The 20,719-nt window shown below is 37.2% G+C and overlaps 1 protein-coding gene across 1 annotated transcript; it reads left to right on the top strand.

Annotated features, from left to right (window-relative positions):
• The first annotated feature begins 2,675 nt into the window (after nucleotides 1-2,675).
• Nucleotides 2,676-19,797, top strand: NME8 (NME/NM23 family member 8). The gene is made up of 15 exons (XM_009816693.2): nucleotides 2,676-2,708; nucleotides 2,801-2,858; nucleotides 3,757-3,863; nucleotides 4,899-4,970; nucleotides 6,005-6,121; nucleotides 6,730-6,796; nucleotides 8,655-8,731; nucleotides 10,407-10,499; nucleotides 12,972-13,129; nucleotides 14,472-14,650; nucleotides 15,754-15,898; nucleotides 16,612-16,719; nucleotides 17,665-17,816; nucleotides 18,845-18,989; nucleotides 19,575-19,797. The coding sequence occupies exons 1-15, from the start codon at nucleotides 2,676-2,678 to the stop codon at nucleotides 19,795-19,797; spliced, it is 1,734 nt and encodes a 577-aa protein (XP_009814995.2).
• The last annotated feature ends 922 nt before the right edge of the window (nucleotides 19,798-20,719 follow it).

Below are 20,719 nucleotides of genomic sequence, written 5' to 3'. Positions count from 1 at the left end.
CTAGGGGGAGAGAAACAGAGGAGGAACAGTGCGGGAAACGGCACCGCTTCCTCCGACCCCTGCTCCCCACAGCTCCCTCCCCATTCCCCTCTCTGCGTGCCCGCAGCTCGGCACCCAGACTGGCAAAAGAGGGTGATGGGGGAAAAAGGACCCTCGGAGGCTGAGCAGCGAGGGGGCTGGGGGGTAATTAGCTGGGGAGGCCGTTAGAGCCGTTGGGGGGTGGCAGGTGGGTGACTGCCGGGCTCCCCCAGGCAAGCGGCTGGTCCAGGAGAGAGGCAAGGTGTGCAGGCTGGTGTGGGGCTGGGGGTGCCCGTCTGCTCCCGGGTGGGCCCCATCTCAGGGGTGAGCAGGCACCCAAGCCCTTGCGCAACGGTGTGCATGTCGTGGAGGGTGTGCGTCGAAGCCCTGGGTGCGTGGCCACCTCAGCGTCCTGGTTATGGGAACCTGCGTAGCGTGCTGCCATGTGTCCGCGTATTTGTTCACTTACCCACGTGTCTGTGGGCCTGTGTGTGCATGCGGAAGGGGGACTTAGGCACAAGAGAGCGTGCATGCGTGCGCACCCAGGCGTGCCCATGGAGAGGGCCTGTATAATGGAGGTGCGTGCTTGCACGCTTGGGTGCCTGCAGAAGGATGTGAGTCTTTGCACGTACTTGTGTAAGCATGCAGGTGTGCATGGGTGTGAAGGCTGAAGTGTGGTGTACCTCAGTGAGTGTTTTCCATACGTGATTTTTCGTGTTTTATCCAGTTTTATAGAACTCAAGGGTAGGGAGCAGACAGTCCATCAGAGTGCTGCCTAGGAGCATGCAGGGACCTGCTGTCATACACAAGTGCTTATGCACAGACGGACATGTGTCTGTCTGTCTGTATGTACGTGTACGCAAGTGCATGTCAATACCTCACAAGCGCTTGGATATTTTCATGTATATATGTGTATGAAGGTTTGTGCTAAGATATTGAACGTCTATCTGCAAAGAATGTGCATATTTGAATGTTGGTTTGGCAGTGTATCTGAGTGTGCACCCAGGTCTATCTTTGTATGGGAATAGTCTGAGGAAGCAGTTTTGGCTGTAAAGTGTGTGGTAAGAGGTGTAGCATTCGCACATGCTTGATGAAGTGTAGATAGCAAAATGCCTGGTATCAAGGTTAGAGAAGCTTGTTGCCTCTATCATAGATAAAGGAGAAAATGTTCTTGTCTGTTCATGTTTTCTCAGTGTAATACTGATGGCATTACTGAGAGAATGTGTTAGGGGAAAATTTTATTAAAAAGTATAGATGTCACATGTATCTTCACATATCTGTCTCATACAGTTACTATGCCAGATTAACGTGTATATTTGTGTATTTGCATACAGTAGCATGTGTCTGTTCTGCAGTGCTTTCGTTTGCCATCTGAGAATGTATGACTGCACATTTTTAGCTGGGGAGCATGCATAGGCCAACTGGGAAGTATGGGCCATTTTGATATATGTGGTACATGTTTTGTAAATCTAGTTTTGCAATGCATTGATTGTTATTGCTCAGTGACAGTAGATAACAAGGAAAGACATGCTCTTTTGCTGAAGATTTCCTACTGATACGGCATATTTTCATCTCTCAGTTTCCTATACTTTCCATACTAAGCACCATCTCCTCAGAGTCTTTCAAGGACTGAATTTAATGCCATGCTAATGAATCCGTCTCACTACTTCTTATAAATTATTTGAAGGAAGTTTGTATTTAAAATTTTATTCCTTAATATTTTTAGATGAAATGTGAAACAAGCATCAGGGAGCTGTCACGCTGGCCACTATGCCTCAGTCTGTGATCTGAAGGGAGCAGCTCCAGTGGGAATGCCAGGATAGTTCAAACTCTGGACGTATTTGCTGGTTGGCTTGTCAGATATCAGTGCCAGTGGAGGTGACATTCATGGCGGCACTTTCATCTTCCCCAAGACAAAGACTACCGTCTTAACTAAGAACTTTAGAAACCTCCACTCAAGCTGCTGATGCAGTGGTAACATTTATTATTAAGTCAAGCTCCATTTGGAAGCTGAAGTCAAACTTCATCCAAGTATGCAACTTAACAGAGATAGTTTTTCTGCCCAGTTCATAGTTAATTATCTATTACACAAAAAAAAAAAAAAAAAGATTAAGGACATGTTTTATTAATGGCAGAATTATGAATGCACCAATACTCAGTGTCTGGGAGTTTAGTTGTAGGACACATGTAAGTCATTGCTTTACCTGTATCCCAGAAGGGAGCCTGATTTGATGTAATTTGAGTTAAAGCTCTTTAATCAATATTTTTTCTGAAATGGTCCACTGTTACAGCAGCTGTCATCCCATCCAAGGTCCCTGTGGCCATTCTGAATAGAGTAATTATAACCTTGAAAAATTGTTGAGGCCAAAAAATTCTGCAAACCCTAATGGATTAAGAAAATAAACTTTATTCTGTTTCCTGTGCTATATGGGTTTTGCAAGTAAGTTATACATTGCCCCACAGAATTCTGACATGGAGTGTTAACTGCCATTGTTGTAAGGGCTTCAGTTGAGTTAAATTTTAAGAGAATCAGAAGGCAGTGTTGTGTTGAAAACCATATAAATCAGTTCTGCATGACACAAATAGGCCTCATTTTTTTAAAAAAAACCTGTTAAATGTGCTTCGTATTTTGATATGTTTCCTATAATTACAGGGAAATGGAAAGCAAGAAGAAAGAAATCCAGCTCCAGGTATAAATCCTAATTACTTGAACAATTCTAGAGATGAATAGATTTTTTTCTGCCTTTATAAGATGTTAAAATGTCAATTCATTTTATTTCAGGCCATAATAACCAATCAAAACCAGTGGGATGAAATGTTGCTGACAAAAGGTGTAGTAGGTACTAAATGTTACAATTTTCGGTTTAATCTCTTATGACAACATATACAGTTTTTCATACTTATATATCATATCATCTTTAATAGATACTTGTCATAAATCTAGAAGACTAGTGCCATATATTTTAAAGAAAGGTTATATTAAGATATTTATAAATATTGTGTTTATTAATATACCCTGTCTTCTATGATAAATAAATACTTGTCACAAATCATATTATCCATTATTTTATCCACTGTTATACACCGATGTTTAGAAAATACCTTTCCAATATGGTATTCTGTATGGTAGGGTGTTGAACACTTCTGTGGAAGTTTTTCCCTGAAACCTTGTGCAGACTAAATTAATACTGTGCAGTTGTACTTAGCAGTTAATTGGCCAGTATTCTTGAGACTGCATGTTCTATGATGTGTATTATCCCCAGTTCACAGTTCACTCAGTCCAATAACAATGTCTCCTAGGTCTCCTAGGAATTGTATTTGGGTAGAAGGAACAAATCTGTAACGGGATCATATCTACAGAGGAGTACTAACGGGAAAGAAATGATCAGGGAGGTAAAAATCCTGTAGAATAAAGATCTAGATAAGAATGAAAACCAACAGTGGGAAAAGAAAAAGAACGATTAAAAGGAAAAGGAATATGAGAGAAATGTAGCTGTTTGGATTAATCATCTCAAATAGTATTGTGAAGCAGGTTGTTAATATCAAAAGTAATTGAAATAAAAGAAAACAGTGCTGTATCCACTGTATACGTTGATGTATTCATGATACATTCATTGACTAAGACTGAAAGATGCATGTGAAGGCCTTCCCAGTACTATTTCGACACAGTCATAAATATGTCTCATTTTATAAGTTCCACAAGTCAGCTGTTTGTAATTCCAAACTATTACATTTTAGTAATAGATGTGTATCAAGCTTGGTGTGGTCCTTGCAAAGCTGTGGTGAATTTATTCAGAAAACTGAAGAATGAGTTTGGTGAAGACGATGTGTTGCATTTTGCAGTGGTAAGGATGTAAACTCTGTATGGAACTTTGTTTACATTTTATTTTAAATATATCTTTTTAGCTGTCTGCATATACAGAGCTTTCATTTTACTGTCCTTATACCGAGACATCATAATTTTGGCCTGGTTGCCTCCTCTTCTGCATATCCCTTCATAAGACTTAGTTTAGAAGTAGATTAGAAATGGTAATAAATATGGAAGGAGCTATAATAGAAAGGGAGCTGATATAGTTTTAAGTCTGTAAATTATGGATTATCACATTTAAAGATCTTACATCCCTGAAAAATGCTGTTACACTTTTTTCCTAATATTCCCATGTATTTCATTTTTAAGAGAACAAATAGGGGGAACTGAAAAATAAATTGTCACAAAACCATAGTAGTAAAAATATTCCTCTACACTAGCAGTATAAAATAGGAGGTATATATCATATTCAAAGTAGGTAAATTTCTTTCACAGATTCGTTTCCTCCCAGATGTTGACCAAGCTCGTCCTTTTTCATGTTACTGAAAACTTTCAATTGCCTGATCAAAGCATTTTTGCAGAAAATACTTGTATTGTTTATACACAAAAAAGCAGGCAGTTATGTTCAGAGGTAATCTCAAGTGCTTTCACAGAGTTGACCACATGTCAAAAAGAACGTAATACAGTGGATAATCTTTTCCGTCAAGACTGTATGGACTGCTTCCTCATTTATGTATGTTATTATAACCTACATGGGAAAACAGTATTAGGATAAGGTATTTTTCCGTGATTAGCTGCTGTAATACAAAGGGAGGCCAATCCCATGCTGCCAAGCCAGTTCTTTTTTCATCACCAGCAAGTGCCATAAGGACTGCCAGTTGTATTTAAGAGTGCAGTTTGAGTGTCTTAACACCAAAGTATATAAGACTGCAGTTTGAGTGTCTAACACCAAAGTATGTAAGACTGCAGTTTTCTTGCAGGCAGAAAGGTTTATATGTATATGTATACGTATATATACATGCATGCATATATACACTTACATAAGTAAACAATCTTTTTCATCTGACCTCAGGCAGAGGCTGACAGCATTCCGACTCTGCAACCATTTAGGAATAAATGTGAACCTGTGTTTCTTTTTTGTGTTGTAAGTACATTGCACCATTTTCTTTTAATGCGCTGCCTAGTTTTGCATTCATTTTTCAGCAGATTAAGAAGAAATGTGAAGCTGTGTAAATCATATCATTACATTTTATAGTATCATACCATCAGATGTTGTTTCCTTGAGGTTGTTTTCCGTGCCTAAATCTGTGGTTCTTGAGCACGTTTTTGTTGTGGCTGCTACGCGTACAGTCACAGAAGATTTGTGGTAGCCACAGTTTCAGTAGTTACCTAGTGAGAAATCAGGACAAGTTATCTGGGGTTGCCTCTTATAAAGTGTCAACATGTGGCTACAGTGAAATGACCATTTTATGCACACCTTCCCTCAGTGAAAAAGAGTTTACATTTCCTGCCACTTCAAGATTTGTAAGATAAACAACCAAAATTGTGTTTTTCACACCTGAGCAATTGTAACAATGAATCACATATTTATTATCCCTCCTTGATGGATACAGAAAGACTATGCTCCTAGGACACCACTGTAGAACACTGCTCACTATGAGGCAGTGGGTTTTTTCGACTTGAGGGTACTAGGATTTGAATTCCTGCAACTAAGGGCCAACAACAACGCTTTCAGGACACTTTCAGGTTTGAATGTGAATGCTGCCAAGTGAAGTTGGCAGTATCTTTCATCACTGGTAGTTAGCTTCACTATGGTGCTCCTGAGTGTGCTAGAGCACGCACTGAAACACAACACAGATGAAAAGATAGAAAACTCCATGCTGCAGAAATTAAGAGATAATAAATTCCATATTTGCATTTACTTCTGACTGTACTATTAACAGTAAGCATAGAAATAAACATAGAAAACAAGGCAGAAAAGGAAGGGAGGAAGTAAAAGTAAGAAAGTTTCATTCTGAACTGCTAGAGGCAGTAGTAGATCTGGTATTCACTTCAGTGGGCATAGGAAGTGGTCCTGTTGCTGGAAAAAAGAGCAAGAAAGAGCATGTTCCAAAATTCAAGTTAATCTGTAAACTAAGCAATGAAAACTCACTGAGAGGGTTATTTTCTCTTTTACAGAATGGCAAAATTATTGCAATAGTGAGAGGTGTAAATGCTCCTCTTATAAGTAAGAAAATAACAGAGCTAGTGCAAGAAGAGAGGGAAATTGCATCTGGACAGAAGGAACGCACTGAGGTACTCACAAAACAGATACTTAAGTATAAATGAGTATTTTCATTACATTTACATGGTTTCTCTCAATGCCTGTGTTAGTGTTTTCTGTAATGCGATGATTAATTTTTGTATTTTTTTCTTGACAGTACAGTGACATACATGAGGGGTTTTTTTTAGAAATTTCCATTAAATGATACTTTATAAAAACTTAAGACATTTACAGATTAGCCTATTAATGCAAGAAATTGAGAGATGGACAAAATGTCACTAGCATATGAAGGTTTTAGCTATCTTTTTTCTTTGAGGACTGAGTATTTTTCATATGTTAACTTAGAATGCCTCATACGAAACAAATAAAGACATGGGAAATAGTCATGTCTCATTGCTTGTGTTGAGTGAAAATGTACATCAAAGAACTCCGCTTACAGTAAAAGGAAACTTTTAAGAAACTGTAGCTGAGTTAAGGAAAATCAGGCTAGCCCAAGGTCTTTCCTAGAATTGCTTTCTTTCCTGGGTAGCAAATACGTTATTACATTAAGATAAAAGTGCTGTAAAGATCTGACAGCTGCGTTTGGTGACTTTAGCTTCACACTGGTGATGTACTTGTACTGCATTTACAATTACCTTAGGTAGATGAACTTGTTTTCCTAGAAGAGAAATCATCAGAAGAGACTGTTGGGGAGAATGTACCAGAGGGTAAATATTTTATTTATTTTAGAAATGTTAACAGAAAGGAAAAGAACAAATGTCTTTTCAGTTATTTGATTAAGAATTGTGTATGTCCAGCACCAATAGACCTTCCTTTGAGTTAATAACATGAGAGGTTATGATTGAGGTTATCAAACTGAGGGGAAGCTTTCTTCCTTAAAGAATTAAGATATTGGACTGTCATCATCAGTGTTTTCAACCTGTGCTTTGGGAACCTTCAGAATTCAGGTCCCTGGCACATAGCAGCAGTGCTCCATGCCAGGAATTTTCCTGTGTAAAACTAGTGCCTGAAAGTCACTTCTACACAGTCCCTGTGTTAGCTATGTACTTTTGTTGAGATGGTGCTTGTTAACCCTTGGATGTTCTACAGAAACACCAAGATAGGGGCAACCTGTGAAGATTGGAAGAGTTAATCTCTGAAGGAATGGCATGCCTTGCATTTCAGATTATTTTTAATTAACTCCAGACTAGATTTAAGCACTAAAGAAAAGACTTACATAAGAGCATAAATCCACAATAGCAGGATAAGGTTCCAAAAAGACTGAAAAATACGCACCACCCTGCTTGTGAGTTTCGTGTCTATGATTTATTTCAGGCTTGTCATCAGCTGGGGCCTACAACTTTTCTATTCTTATGGTTATCTGTGGCTATTGAAGCTTCCTACTGCTTCATATATGCACTGAATGTCATTTGGCAATATCCAGATGGAATAAACTCCTCCATCCTCTCTCTTCTTCTTTATCTTGGCTTTTTTTTCCTGTGATAAGGCATTCGATCACTGTGACAGACTAAGTTGTGTCCATTCTCCTTCCTCTTCATGTCTTCTTTATTGTATGGTCCAGGTGACATGCTCCTGGCCTCAGCTTTATACCCTCTGAGACGTAGTAGTACAGTATTATAAATCCTTTAGCAATTATATACAGATTTTGCACTAATCCACAGAACCTAAATGTGCGACAAAATCAGGGAACAGTTTTCAGCTTGGGTTCAGCTTCGGGTTAGGGCATCCCTCAGAAGCCATAATACACTAATACTTTGTGGTAATATTTTCCTTACCACATGCAGGTGCCTGTGAGTGTTTTCTAGTATTGGAAACAAGTAGTAGTCTGGTGTTTCCATTAGAGCTATGCAGTTCTTCTACAGTGTTTGGGATCTGATTGAATTACATGCTAACGCTTAACTGTAAATCTCAGCTTCTCCAAAGAAAGATGCAGTTTATATTCTCTTCTGACCACTTTCTGTCATTTTGCAAGGATCTGTATGCTATGGATGTTGTAAGTGTATGTCTACAGCCAGGAACACCTCTTGTTTTAAACATTAGATTGCGTTAGCAAGCATGTGTTACTTCAACAGTTATTTATTGCAAATGCCTTCAGCATCCACAATGCTGAAGAAACAAACATCTGCTATGATAAGAAATGCATATTTTACTGGAAATATCCAATATTCATACAGATTTTCACTTAGTGAATTCTCCTTAGTAATATTCACTCCTTTCCCATTTCTAGTCTTGTACATACAGAGCTCCCTAGACAAAGCACCCATCTTAAATAGTAGTTTTTCCACCACACCTAGCTGCATGTGAACCATTTCTCCACCATATGGCCCAAAACACCAGTGGTTCATCAGGAATGTGGATTCCAGGGATGGCCAAGGACAGTCCCACACTCCAAGGCATACTTTAAGTGTTGGAGTCACTTATTTTTTGGAACAACTGTTTGGCCATCTCAATATTAAAATGGAGAATTATTTAGAGAAACCCACTTGTAAGTAATGGAAAATTCAGTTGTGTATTTATTTTGATAAATGTTTTCATTGACCCTTTTTCTTTTCCCTTTCCCAGAAGAAGTAGTCAGATATTCTGTTGGAATTATAAAACCTGATGATGTCTTAGAGGGACACGTAGAGGAAATTAAACAAAAGGTAGAGAAAATTTGAAGATTCATTCATCCTTATTTAGTATAGGCATAGTAGCAAGATGTAAGTTTAAGTAGATCCTATTTTATGCCCAGGCTTTAGATCAAGACCTGTTAATGCTTCTCTGATAAGGATGATAAAAGCAAGACCTGAAATAATTATTTTGACCTGAAATAATACGGTATTCAGATTGACACTATTGCTTTAATATTTTATGTCACTAGGTGAGGTATGACATTGATTCATACTCTGTTGATCAGCGACACGTGAAATCTACAAACAGAAAAGTATCTTTTTTTCCTCACATTGCAAGAGAAACAAGAATTAGAAATTGTGATGATGAAGTAAATTCTTCGCACAGCATCTTTAAGAATTGTAGGCACACATAAATCAACTAACCAGTTCCTTATGGAAAAGAGTGTGTGCGCAGATGCATATGACAATATATGCGTGTAGATGGTGAAGCTAATTCATGTGGACTAGTAATTGTACACTAATATTTGTCAGTAGTGCAGTACTTGTTCCTGCAGTGAAGAATGTGATTCCAGAAAGTACAGAAGGGTGCATCCAAAGATTCAGTATTTGTTTAAGCCGTCACACAGTGAAAGAAAAATTCTTTCGCCTTCCAGAATATGATACTACAGTAATGCTCATTTCAATTACAGGACTTTCTCACTGTTTCTGTTACAAAAAATATCTCATAACACTACATATCACGATAAAATTATTCTAATTTTCAAAAGTGTTATGACAGGGCCAGTGACCTGTACAGGAAAGAAAATGAGGGTGTTGTGTAGATTGTTTCTGCAACTACTCTACCTTGGCCAGAAAGGAAGGCAGCTCAGTAAAGGCAAAAAAAGCAGGCAGTGCTTGAAAGAAATTTAGCTGGAGCTGAGCAGCTGCTAGTTGGCTCTGCCTTTGCACTGCCTGATGAGGTGTGTACCCATACTCTTTCCACACTCAGCCTTGTCAAGGCAGTCTGGAAACACTCAGCAGCATCATAGGGGCTTTTAAAGAGCAGAGGGCTGGTAAGCAGATTGATATTGGCGTATCATCAGTATTGGGGCTGGGTACTGCATTTATTGTTTAAATATCAGTACATGGTATAAACCTCATACCAGTGGACTATGGATTTTGATACAGGTCATGCAAGCATGCATCTCTTTCACACATACTTGAATTTAGTGCAGTAATGTAACTTAAAATAGATAATCATAAAATAGATTTTATTTTTGTTTATTTGCTGTTTCTAAAGCCAAGGAGTTTAGCCAAACACAACAGTTGTTGACAAGTACACATTTATATGACTACTATGATTATAATATAGTTTATAATAACATTTTTAGAAGTGGTTGTATGTTAATCACTCACAATGCTTAAAATGAGTTTATTCAACGTTAAATAAAAGGGATTATTAACTACTGAATGAATACATACGTTGAACTGCATTATATTTTTCACAAACATTAACTTAGTGGGCACTGTAATCCTGAATTTAGTGAAGTGTTTTGAAAAGCTGGAACTTTAGTTTAGGTAAACATAGCAGTTATATTTGGAATATTTCAGAGAATTTTAAACTTAAGATAGCTTCCAAAATAAATCAATCTTCAGATTTACAATAACATATGATTTTGTATATATCCATTTTCAATGCCACTGAGTAATAACTGAATAATTGCAGATTAGAGATGCAGGATTTGGCATTGAAGCAGCAGAGGAGAAAATGCTAACTGAAGAGCAAATCAGAGTATTCTATGCCCGGAATAAAGAACAGGTAAAAACAAACTGAAAACCTAAACAAAAGGAACAGGTAAAACATAGCATTGTAGCTATATGTGTTTGCAAATCTCTGACTTGTAATTTTTTAGTATGTTGAAGAACTGAATTAATGTAGATTTATTACATAGAAAAAAGGAGATAATATCTCTTTTTTTCTTATGGACTCATACAGATATGGCTTGGTAGCACTCTAACATTCCAAATAAATTAAATTGAACTCTGATTAAATACCAAAACATTTTGTAGTTCTCTCTGTTATCAGAATGTGTATGACATGACCCTTAGTCATGGCCCTAAACATAGACTGTTAGGTCCTGAAATGTAGTACAAAACCAAAATCCAGTGTCATCTATATGACAGTACATCTCTATTTGACACATACTCTTCCAGCCAGAAAATAAGTGATAGTGTATATTACATTTTTTCTTCTTCACAGCTTTTGTCAAAGGGTAGTACTGGGAATAAGCACGTGCACAGGCAGAAAGAGAAAACATCTCCATTGAAGTTTATTTGTCTGGCCCTATCCTATATTAGGGGACAACAAATAGCTAAGGACAGACAGAAAGCTCAAGAAAACAATGACATTATGCTGGTCCCCGTTAAATGGCAGTGGTCTAGCAAACTAGCACCTGGATATTGTCAAGTGCTTTGGCAGTATGATAGCTGAAGTTAACTCTACAGAAGGATCTGAATCACAAAAATGAAGCTGCTTAGCAAATATTTATACCTTCTCCTATTTAAGATCCGTATAATGTAAACAGAGGCTGGAATTATATGCAGGCAACTAGTTTGTTTGATTTTATTAGAGGGGCCAATGAAAGGGATCAATGAAACAGCTGACATAATCAAAAGAAGAAGCTGGGAAAGTGTTCCTGTGGGATTCCAAATGAATGAGTGAGACAAGATGGTTCCTACTGAAGCCAGAGGGAAAAAAGAAATCTGACAGTAATCACCAGATGGCTGCACTAGGGTTTCGAAAGGAAGTAACAGGGGGAGCTTGTAAGGAATCATGAAGAGCTTGGTTTTGGCAAAACTGGGATTCTAGTTTAGACAGAGACACTTTTGAAACAGAGGTAAAAATAAGTTATCTTCATGGGAACAGCAGCCAAATTTGAGATTAGTTAGGTGTAGAGGGAGACGTGGGAGGAATAAAGACAGGGAAAAAGCATGCAGCGTTTGATATATGGCAGCACTACTACACCGCAGCAGATGCTAGCCAACGTTAGGACAGGGAGAATAACAAAATTACTATGAACTATCAGAAGTGGTTCAGAGGGCCCTATGCATATGAAGAAGCCAATTATTTGCCATTCTTTAAGTGTAATTCTAAGCTGAAAAATAATATGTTAAAGTGACCATATGGAATACAGATTTGTGTTCAGTGGGCAAAATTATTCCTGATTTAATACTCTGCAAGCTTGGTGAAGGTCCAGAGGCTGCCTATTATAACAGAGAGACTCAAGGTAATAGACCTTCAGATATAACTGGAAGCAGAATTTTTTTCTTTTTAATGATGAAGCTGGCTGATCCAGAAGAGCCAATTCTAATAGCCATATCTATTTCTTTTAACGTGACCAAGTGTACTTTTGAAGCCACAATAATATAGATACTCCCTTTATGCATTGTACTAAATGTTTTTGTATTTGCATTCATTCTGTCTCTTTTGAGTTTGTTCATCTTGTGAAAAAGGTTAAGTTTATGCATAGATATGAAGATAATTGAAAGAGAAAAGCAATGAATTGAAAGCACATGTGAATATTTCATCCTTGTATTATTAAAGGAAAAATGTATCATGCACAATCACATGAGTGTGACTGGTAAAGAAAAGATTTAGTCAAATGTTTAGAAGGAGAGAAGATTTTTGAGGAAATTCACAATATTGGAGAAAAAGCTGACAAACAAGGAAAAAAAGATTAAAAACTCACAACAGTTTCAAAAGTTATTTTCTGATGAAAATGTACATTTATAGGATTGAAGGTTGAAACTGAAGGAGTGAAAAGAACATAGCAAAGAGAATGAAGGAAAAGCTTACAAATGTCTTGCAAATAGCTCAGTGTTCTATATTTGCAGCCAGCTACATGATTTTTAGTTTCAAAAATTATGCCTGGAACTGTATTGCAGTTTGTTATGTCACACTATATATGCTACTGCAAACATAGCATTTGAACACATCATGTTTCTAGATCATTTTCTTCACTCTTGTCATTTGCATTTTAATCTGGAAGAACATGTGGTACTTGCTTAATGTAATTTTATGACTTCATTTACCTCAATTAATTTTATAGTGTTGTTGTCTCAAATGATTGATTAAAAAACTTCCCAAACAATTTGACAGGGTTTTGAGTAATGTATGTGAATGCCATTTTAGAACAGGAATTATGAGTTGCTTTGGAAAGGATGGTCATCTCATTTCTGATGATAAACTCAGAGTTCCTGCAATTCATAGGGAAAAAATTATGTTTTTTAGCCTGATTTTGATGATTTTGTTCAATTCATGATGAGTGGACCATGCCATGTTTTGGTAATCACTAAAAAGGAAGCAACTGATGCTATTCCTCACTGGAAAGAACTACGTAAATCAAGTGAGACTGTGCCTGATGAGCCTGAGGCTGGGAAGCCAGACAGGTAATTAACAGTGAAAATGTGTCTATGTGATTCAGTTACAGCATCCTGAGCAGACCATGAACCAAGGTACATTCTTGCAGAGATGTGTGTGCACAGGGTCCAGGGAACAGGCAGAGTTCTTCACCTGGGCTTTCACAAGACCATCACTAGAGATGCAATCACAGTTCCTGTGGGAACATAGAAACTCCTTGCTTCCTAGGTAAAGACAACAAGCAAAGGGCACTGATCTCTTGCCATGCCTGAACTAGCCTTGAATGGGTTGTCAGGCCGATGGGAACAGTGCTATGCTTCCAAGGTGATGTACTTCATGCCATTCCGCTTCATACTAGTTCACCCAGACAAAGTGACTGCCGGCATTGCCCACTGAGGGTTGCACTCTTGTCCATATTTACTCCTGTGCATACTGGGAAGTTGTAGATGTGGCCCAAGGGAGACTAGGGGATAACTGAAACATGCTGTGCTCTCTGGGACCACTCTGTAAAAGCCAGCAAACAAGTGAGAGGGTTTGGGGTTTTGTCCCCCCCCGTCCCCCCCCCCCCCCCCCCAAGATGCATAAAAACATTGTAAGGATTAGCTGTTCACAACCATGGTATCTTGAAATGTCTGATTTTCTCCTATGCCAAATATTTGTAGAAAATTGTAAAGAGGATGATAGTTGTATACACAGCATCAGACAATAAAGAAAGCGTTCACAAAAATTCAAATATTGGATCAAGTTTTATACTTAGACATGAGATTTACTTAAAGCAACATGAATTTAAATATTTTGTTCCAAAAAAGAACTTGTCATAATAATTGATATTTTTGTTCATGCTGTATCCCTTTCTGCATTAATTTAGTGCAACTGGGGAATATTGCATTTTTTGTAAGTCACAAGAGTGACGTGTTTATATAGCTGAATAAACCTTAGAAATACAGGCAAGTAACAATGAGAAGTATCTCTATTAAAGACAATCCTGTAGTGCTATCGTTTTTATGGTCATGCTGTACATGAATTAAGCACAGTCCTTTTATTGATCATTCATTATACACTGTACACTTGTCAGTGGTAATTCTGTCTAGTGAAACATAGAGCCTATTTTGAATAAGCTAGAGGGGAATTAGAAAAGCTGCATGGCTGAGATTTCTCTTTCATAGCACATGACAAGGCACTTTTTGAGTAGATTAATAATTCTCTTCTCAGAAACATTACTTCAGTCATGAATCTGAATTTAATAAAAACTTAGTTTGGCATTCTATTCTTATGTTTCGCTAAACTTACAGAAAGTACATTTTCAAGAAGTCAACTGTTAACACAAAGCATGCAGTGACTTAAATACTGTATTATTTTGTGTCTCGTTAGGTTGGAAAGAACTGTGGAAACTGAGAGTATATTAAATATATGTGATGTGCAAGACAGTGTAGAAGATGCCAGCAGGCAACTTGCCTTCTTTTTCCCAAATTTTGATAAAAAGAAGACAGACCAAAAAGTTGAAAAGACTTTGGCCTTAATTAGACCTTCTCTCTTAAAGGAAAGACGGCGTAAGTGTTAATAACTACATTTTCCACCTAGGGCATATAAAAAGTCTCATATTTTCAACTATAAAATTCTAAGTCCACTAATGAAATGTTCTTATGTTATATTGTCTCCCCAGCATTAAGCTGACAGTAATCTTTGTCATGAAAAAAGTGACATGGTTAATGTTTTTGATATATTGAGAATGTAAATGTCAATGCTATTTTGTTCCTTTGCCTGATTTTTCAAGAATGTCTTTAGATTGTATATTTGGATGGAATGTTTCTAGAATTCCTCTCAGAGAAGCTAGCAATTTCAAGGTATAGTGCAGGGGAACATACTTACTACCATAATAAAGCAGCTGATACTATCCTTGAATGGCAGGTCAAAGGTAGATCGATGGCAAGGTGAAAAAGACCTGACCCAGGATGTTCTATGCTGCATAAGGCAGTGATGCACAAAGATAGGTCTATACAGAGAATGTTTTTATGGATTAAATCAGAAAATCTACCCTATTAGCATGAAGCTCCATCCAAACAAGTTTACTTTTCTTCTCAGGCATATATTTTTATTTTTTCCTAGATTCTAGATGACATCTTTATTTCTAACTTGGTAATCTCTATACTGGAAATAACCTATACACAGAGATCTGAAAGACTGCAATTTTGGCCTCTCCTTGTGTATTTATTTTTTTGATTGTTATCTAGTATGTTGCTTAGAGCAGAAGTTTTGCAGTCCATATATAGGCAATTATAGAGTCATTTTGACTTGTACCAAACACTGCTTACTTATGCATGTGGTCTTATAAGACTTAGTCAAATGAATATTCACCTCCTTAGACCTTCTTTTGGTGATAGTAACACACATCATATTTCTCAGTCAGGAATTCCTACTGAGGTTTCTGAAGTGAGAGAAAGCCTTAAGAAGGTGAGCATCAGCTTTCTGAATGTCCAGGCAACTACTGAAGACCTCTAGCAGTTACTTTAAATTAGTTTTCTGTTCTTCAGTTAAGAAATTAATTCACCTGTAAAAATTCAACATTATAATTGGAAAGTCCATGTCATTTCTTCACAAGTGTGCAAATTAATGAATGGATGGCAATTTAGCATTATTTCAATATTTTAAGCAGATTCTATCATGCAAAGAATAAAAGATGATGGCTTCAAAATAGCAATGCAGAAAGAAATAATCCTATCTGAAGAACAAACACGTGAATTTTACAAAGAGCATGAAAATCAAGACTACTTCCCAGTCCTTCTAGAGCAAATGACTAGGTACGTTGAATGAAAAAAATGAGTATGTGGATCTATAAATAAGAAAATTTCACAATGAATAATTATCCTGAATAATAGATGGCTACATGATACTCATGTATCTGAGAGTTTAGTAAAACTCAGAAACAGGACCAGACAACTACAGAAAATGAGAAAATTCCCAAGTATAGTAGATAAATAAATCAGGTTTTTAAAAATTACTAGCTACTCCATATCTCTGTATGTAGGATGTTGAAGTCAGTGGCCAGTTCCACTGATTTGGGTGAAAACAGTTGAGCTCTGCTCTGGAAGGCTGCATTTAGGCTGTCTGTAGGAGAGTTCTGAATTCTTCATCCAGGCTGTGTGCTGGATTCCTTGGGGAGGAAAAATAAATCGTGTTTGGATATTGCCTTCATATGAAGTTGGGACATGTCTGGGACAAATACAAAAACTTAGGAGCTGATCAGCATTTTTATGTCTAATAATAAAGACATAGCCCAATTCTACAACATTCTTGCTGTCGTATTAACATTCAGTAACTTTGAAATTTAAATTTACATTTAAGCCCTATAAGATTTTATCAGACTGTAACTGTTTAAATGGAGATGCGTTTTTAAATCCCCCAATACGAGGTCTCATTTTCCTGTCCTGAACTATATATAATCAAATTCCTTTTACAAATTACAGAGAGTTTAATATTTGATGCTTTTAATGCCAGTTTTCCCATTTTACAGTGGTCCAACTCTTGTACTTGCCCTAACACGAGAAAATGCTATAGCACACTGGAGAGATTTGTTAGGCCCAAAGGCTGTTGAAGAGGCTAAGAAGGAAAAGCCGAACAGGTAATATTTGCAATAGTAAACTATCATTCACAGCTTCCAATTTACTTTCCCATTCCTCATGCCAATGAATACCACATTCCAACTGGTGTAACTATAGTGCCATCATCTGGAAACTGATATATATTTCTGCAGTTTGTTAAGGTTTTCTTGGAAGAAGTGTTGTATTACACATAGTGACTATAGCATTTTCTGAGAAATAATGGATACTAAACATAATGAAAACTGAGTTTAAAAAAGGGTACTGAAGCAAATGAAGATCTCTTTAGTCAAAGAAAAATTCTTGACTGCTACAAGCACATACCATAAGAGGAATCCACCTGTAATAATCTTTTTATAATCCTGCTCTGACGGTCGTATGAGCAGGTTACTTGGCTATTAAGTTGCATCTTTGGGACCTTGGATGGCAATTTTTAGGCTTTGCGGCCTACAGTAGTACTACTATTAATTTTCTACATGCAAAAAATATTGGTAACATCACATGTTTATTGAATTTTTTGCTTGAAATAGCACCATTATTTTTTAGAACAGATGCTTATTTTCTCAGCTTTATGAAAACTTACTATCAGTAGCATATTTTAATTGTGACTAAGTTTCTTCTACACATTTTATAAATTAACATCTTAGTTTTACCTGTTTATTTTATTGTTTTAAGAAACTGCTGTGGTATCATCTTACCTATTGTGTTTCATTAAGAAAGAGCTGTTATTATCTTGGAATATAACAAGATGACAATTAGGAAGGAAGGTGTTCATATTTCAGGTGGTTAACTAAAAGGTTGATTGTTCTTTCTGTAGACAATGAAGGCTTCTTACTCCTACAGAAAGACCATCAAACACTTAAGTCACCAGATCAGCATTCATTTATATTCACTGGGTTAAGGCTAGTCATAGTTGAAGCTCAAAATGGCTATTCCTTTGAGTAACTTACTCTTTTAATGACTCTTAGTTTACGTGCAAAGTATGCGGTCAGCAACATACCTATTGATCAGCTGCATGGTAGTTCTACACCTGATGATGCTCAGAAGGAACTACAGTTCTTCTTCCCTCAGGAGCACACACTGGCATTAATCAAACCTGCTGCGGCTAAGAAGCATAAAGGTAAGTGATCTAGAAAGTATGGCCTATGTCTACAGATGTAATTGCTACAAAATATTAGCAATGTACACTGCAGTAAATTACATCAGATATGCATTCTTTTTATTCTCTGAAATGCTTTTTCTGTGAAGAGAAATGCTTTTACAGGGCTTGCATAATTTGTATTGAGGTCTCAAATGTCACATTTCCTTTGCTTAAGCTGCCTGTAGCTCTTTCTTCACAAGAATAGTGGTGAACTGAAGTAAGAAAGTTCTTGGCTAAATTAAACAGTTTAAAAGCCAGGCATTTATGCAAACTAGCCATCTAGCATCCTTCTAATTCAAAGGAGAGGGAGGCTTTCCGAATTCATGTTACTTATTTCAGACAGGTATCTCTACTGACTCAAAAGGGGTCATTGCTCAATTCGATGCATTCCCATCCTTGGTGTAACTCGTTATTAGACCAAGGGAACGAGGAGGAAAGGTCAAAGTAAAAAGTACACTATGTACAATTTGGAATCTTACCTTAAAGATTTTTGCTGCCATTGTTTTTTTTAAACCTTCTATCCAGAGCCTCTTCTTGGCATTCTTTTCTGCCCTAACAAATTTCAGTAGTCTTTCTAATGTTAATTCATCACTGGCTTTTGTGAGTCCTTCTTTGCCTCTTGTAACAATCCAGATGGATCTTAGCAGGCCAGCTGGTGTGTGATGTAGCATTACAACTGTAGTCCCTGTGCTGTCCAATGTGAGAAACAGCAGTGAATGCTGCTCGTATAGTTTATAACAGTCTGAGTTTGTCACCTGCATAGAGATGGATTAGTGCAATGACAATGTTTTTTTTAGAGGACTGTTGAAGTGTTTGTCATATTGTCCATGATTGTTTGATACTGGAAGTAGAATTTTAATAGGTATTGGTGATTTTTTTTTTAAAAAAAAGCATCTAATATTTTCTGAAACTTTTAAAGTTTGGGTGGTTTTTTGCATCTAAACTTGTAATATTTTTTGCATCTTAACTATTTCTATCAAGAATGAGTTTGCTTGTTATTCTCCTAGATGACATTATGCAAAAAGTTAAAGATGCTGGATTTGCCATCTCAAAGATTAAAGAAGAAGCTTTAACTCGTGAAATGGCTACACAGTTCTATAAGGATCACAAAGGAAAACCCTTTTTTGAACAGTTAGTGACATGTATGACTGAGTAAGTGTCTTGTTATACAATACTGAAGTATACATCAGACTTTGAATTTACAGTGCCAATAAAACATGCTACACCCAAAATGGGTTAGGATTTTACATTCTGTCACTCTTTCTGGCAAGTTTATTGGCTTCTAGCATGGACTGCTCTTCCTTTAAAAGGAAGATTTAGAATTCTTTCCAAACTTATGGAGAGTAACTATTATTTTGGATTTTTTTTTCTCAAAAAAATAACTAATTTCTGATGGAATCATTGTTCTTCCCATGTAGGACAAATATCTTCCTCATAATATTGTTAGTATAGCTGTTGATTAAACAGTATGTATCGTCTTGCTTCAGAAATTATTGGGTGAGAATCTTTTTAGCATAAAATGTCAAAATCCAAATAGCTGATCATCATAATCTTTTTGGCTTTCAAATACAGGATATTGTCTTAAACAAAACACTCAGAAACAAATTTTAAAATTTAAACAGTTTAATAAAATTCAGATAGTGTAATGCTTACCATAACCCTTCATGGTACCTCTGAAGCCAAAGTTAAGTCTGCACCTGAAAATAGTGTAAGAGCTTCCTTATATTGATTTTACAGGGGCCCATCGGTGATAATGATCTTAACAAAGGAAAATGCTGTGGAAGAGTGGAGGCAACTAATGGGTCCAACCGATCCAGAGGTGGCAAAAGAGACCTCACCTGAATCCATTCGAGCTCAGTTTGCACAAGATATTTTGTCTAATGCTGTTCATGGATCATCCAATAGAGAACATGCACTGAAAAGCATTGAGTGCGTGTTTGGAGAGATTGATATAGATTGAAGAATTAAGATGCAATCTCTGAAAATGAACATTCATGTCCTTCAATGCATTTGTCTACCCAACCACCTATATTTAAGGCTATATATTTGTGCATATTTTCCTTCACACTCCATCTATTTTTTTATCAGCCATTTTTTTGTTATCAGCTTTGCCACATTGCAAAGCATATCAATGTAACAAGTAATACCTCCTAGAAGTTTGATGTTACTAATGATTTCTTTATGTATGCTTAGTAGATAGGTTTTCTTTTATCACTTTAACAGATTTATGCTTTTCCAATAGTTCCAGGAGTCTAAGGTGTTTTGTATATAACTACCTTAAAAAAACAGGGTCAAGGAAGGTAATTAAACCACTACTAATGACACATCCACTGTGATGTGGATCAAGTCCTCCATTTCAGGCAGCCTACAAAGGAGAAGTGTTGAAAGGTAGCAGAGGCACTGCTACAACATTGGCAGGGAGCAGCAGCAAGTGTGGGAATGCTCCACAAAGGAGAAGGAGCCAGGAGCCAAGCATGACCGCAGCACAGGCTGTGCCCTCACCGGTGCGGTGCAGCCCCACAGCATCCAAGCAGAACTGGGTAGCCACATCCATCAACAATCCCAGACAAAACAAGTAATGAACCAGGTCCAGGACCCATTCAAGGGTCCAGTCAGGAACAACAGGCAAGAGGGCCAGAGACAAGTACTCTGCAACACAGCTCAGGCAAGGATTAAGCCCAAGTATGAGATTAAATGGGGCTCCTGGGCCAATGGTGTGCATCCCAGGTGAGAATGGTCGGGGCTATTAAAGCCTATTGGTTCCCTCAGAGCCCTGAAAAATATTTGCATTGTTTATTTATCCTTTCCTTTCCCTAAACATCTTCTAACAATTACTGTCACAGGTGGGATAATAAACTAGAAGGTCTTTTCCAGTCCATTTA

This window comes from Gavia stellata, chromosome 6 (assembly GCF_030936135.1).
Source record: "Gavia stellata isolate bGavSte3 chromosome 6, bGavSte3.hap2, whole genome shotgun sequence".
Taxonomy (NCBI): Eukaryota; Metazoa; Chordata; class Aves; order Gaviiformes; family Gaviidae; genus Gavia; species Gavia stellata.
This window is presented reverse-complemented; position numbering and strand designations above follow the sequence as displayed.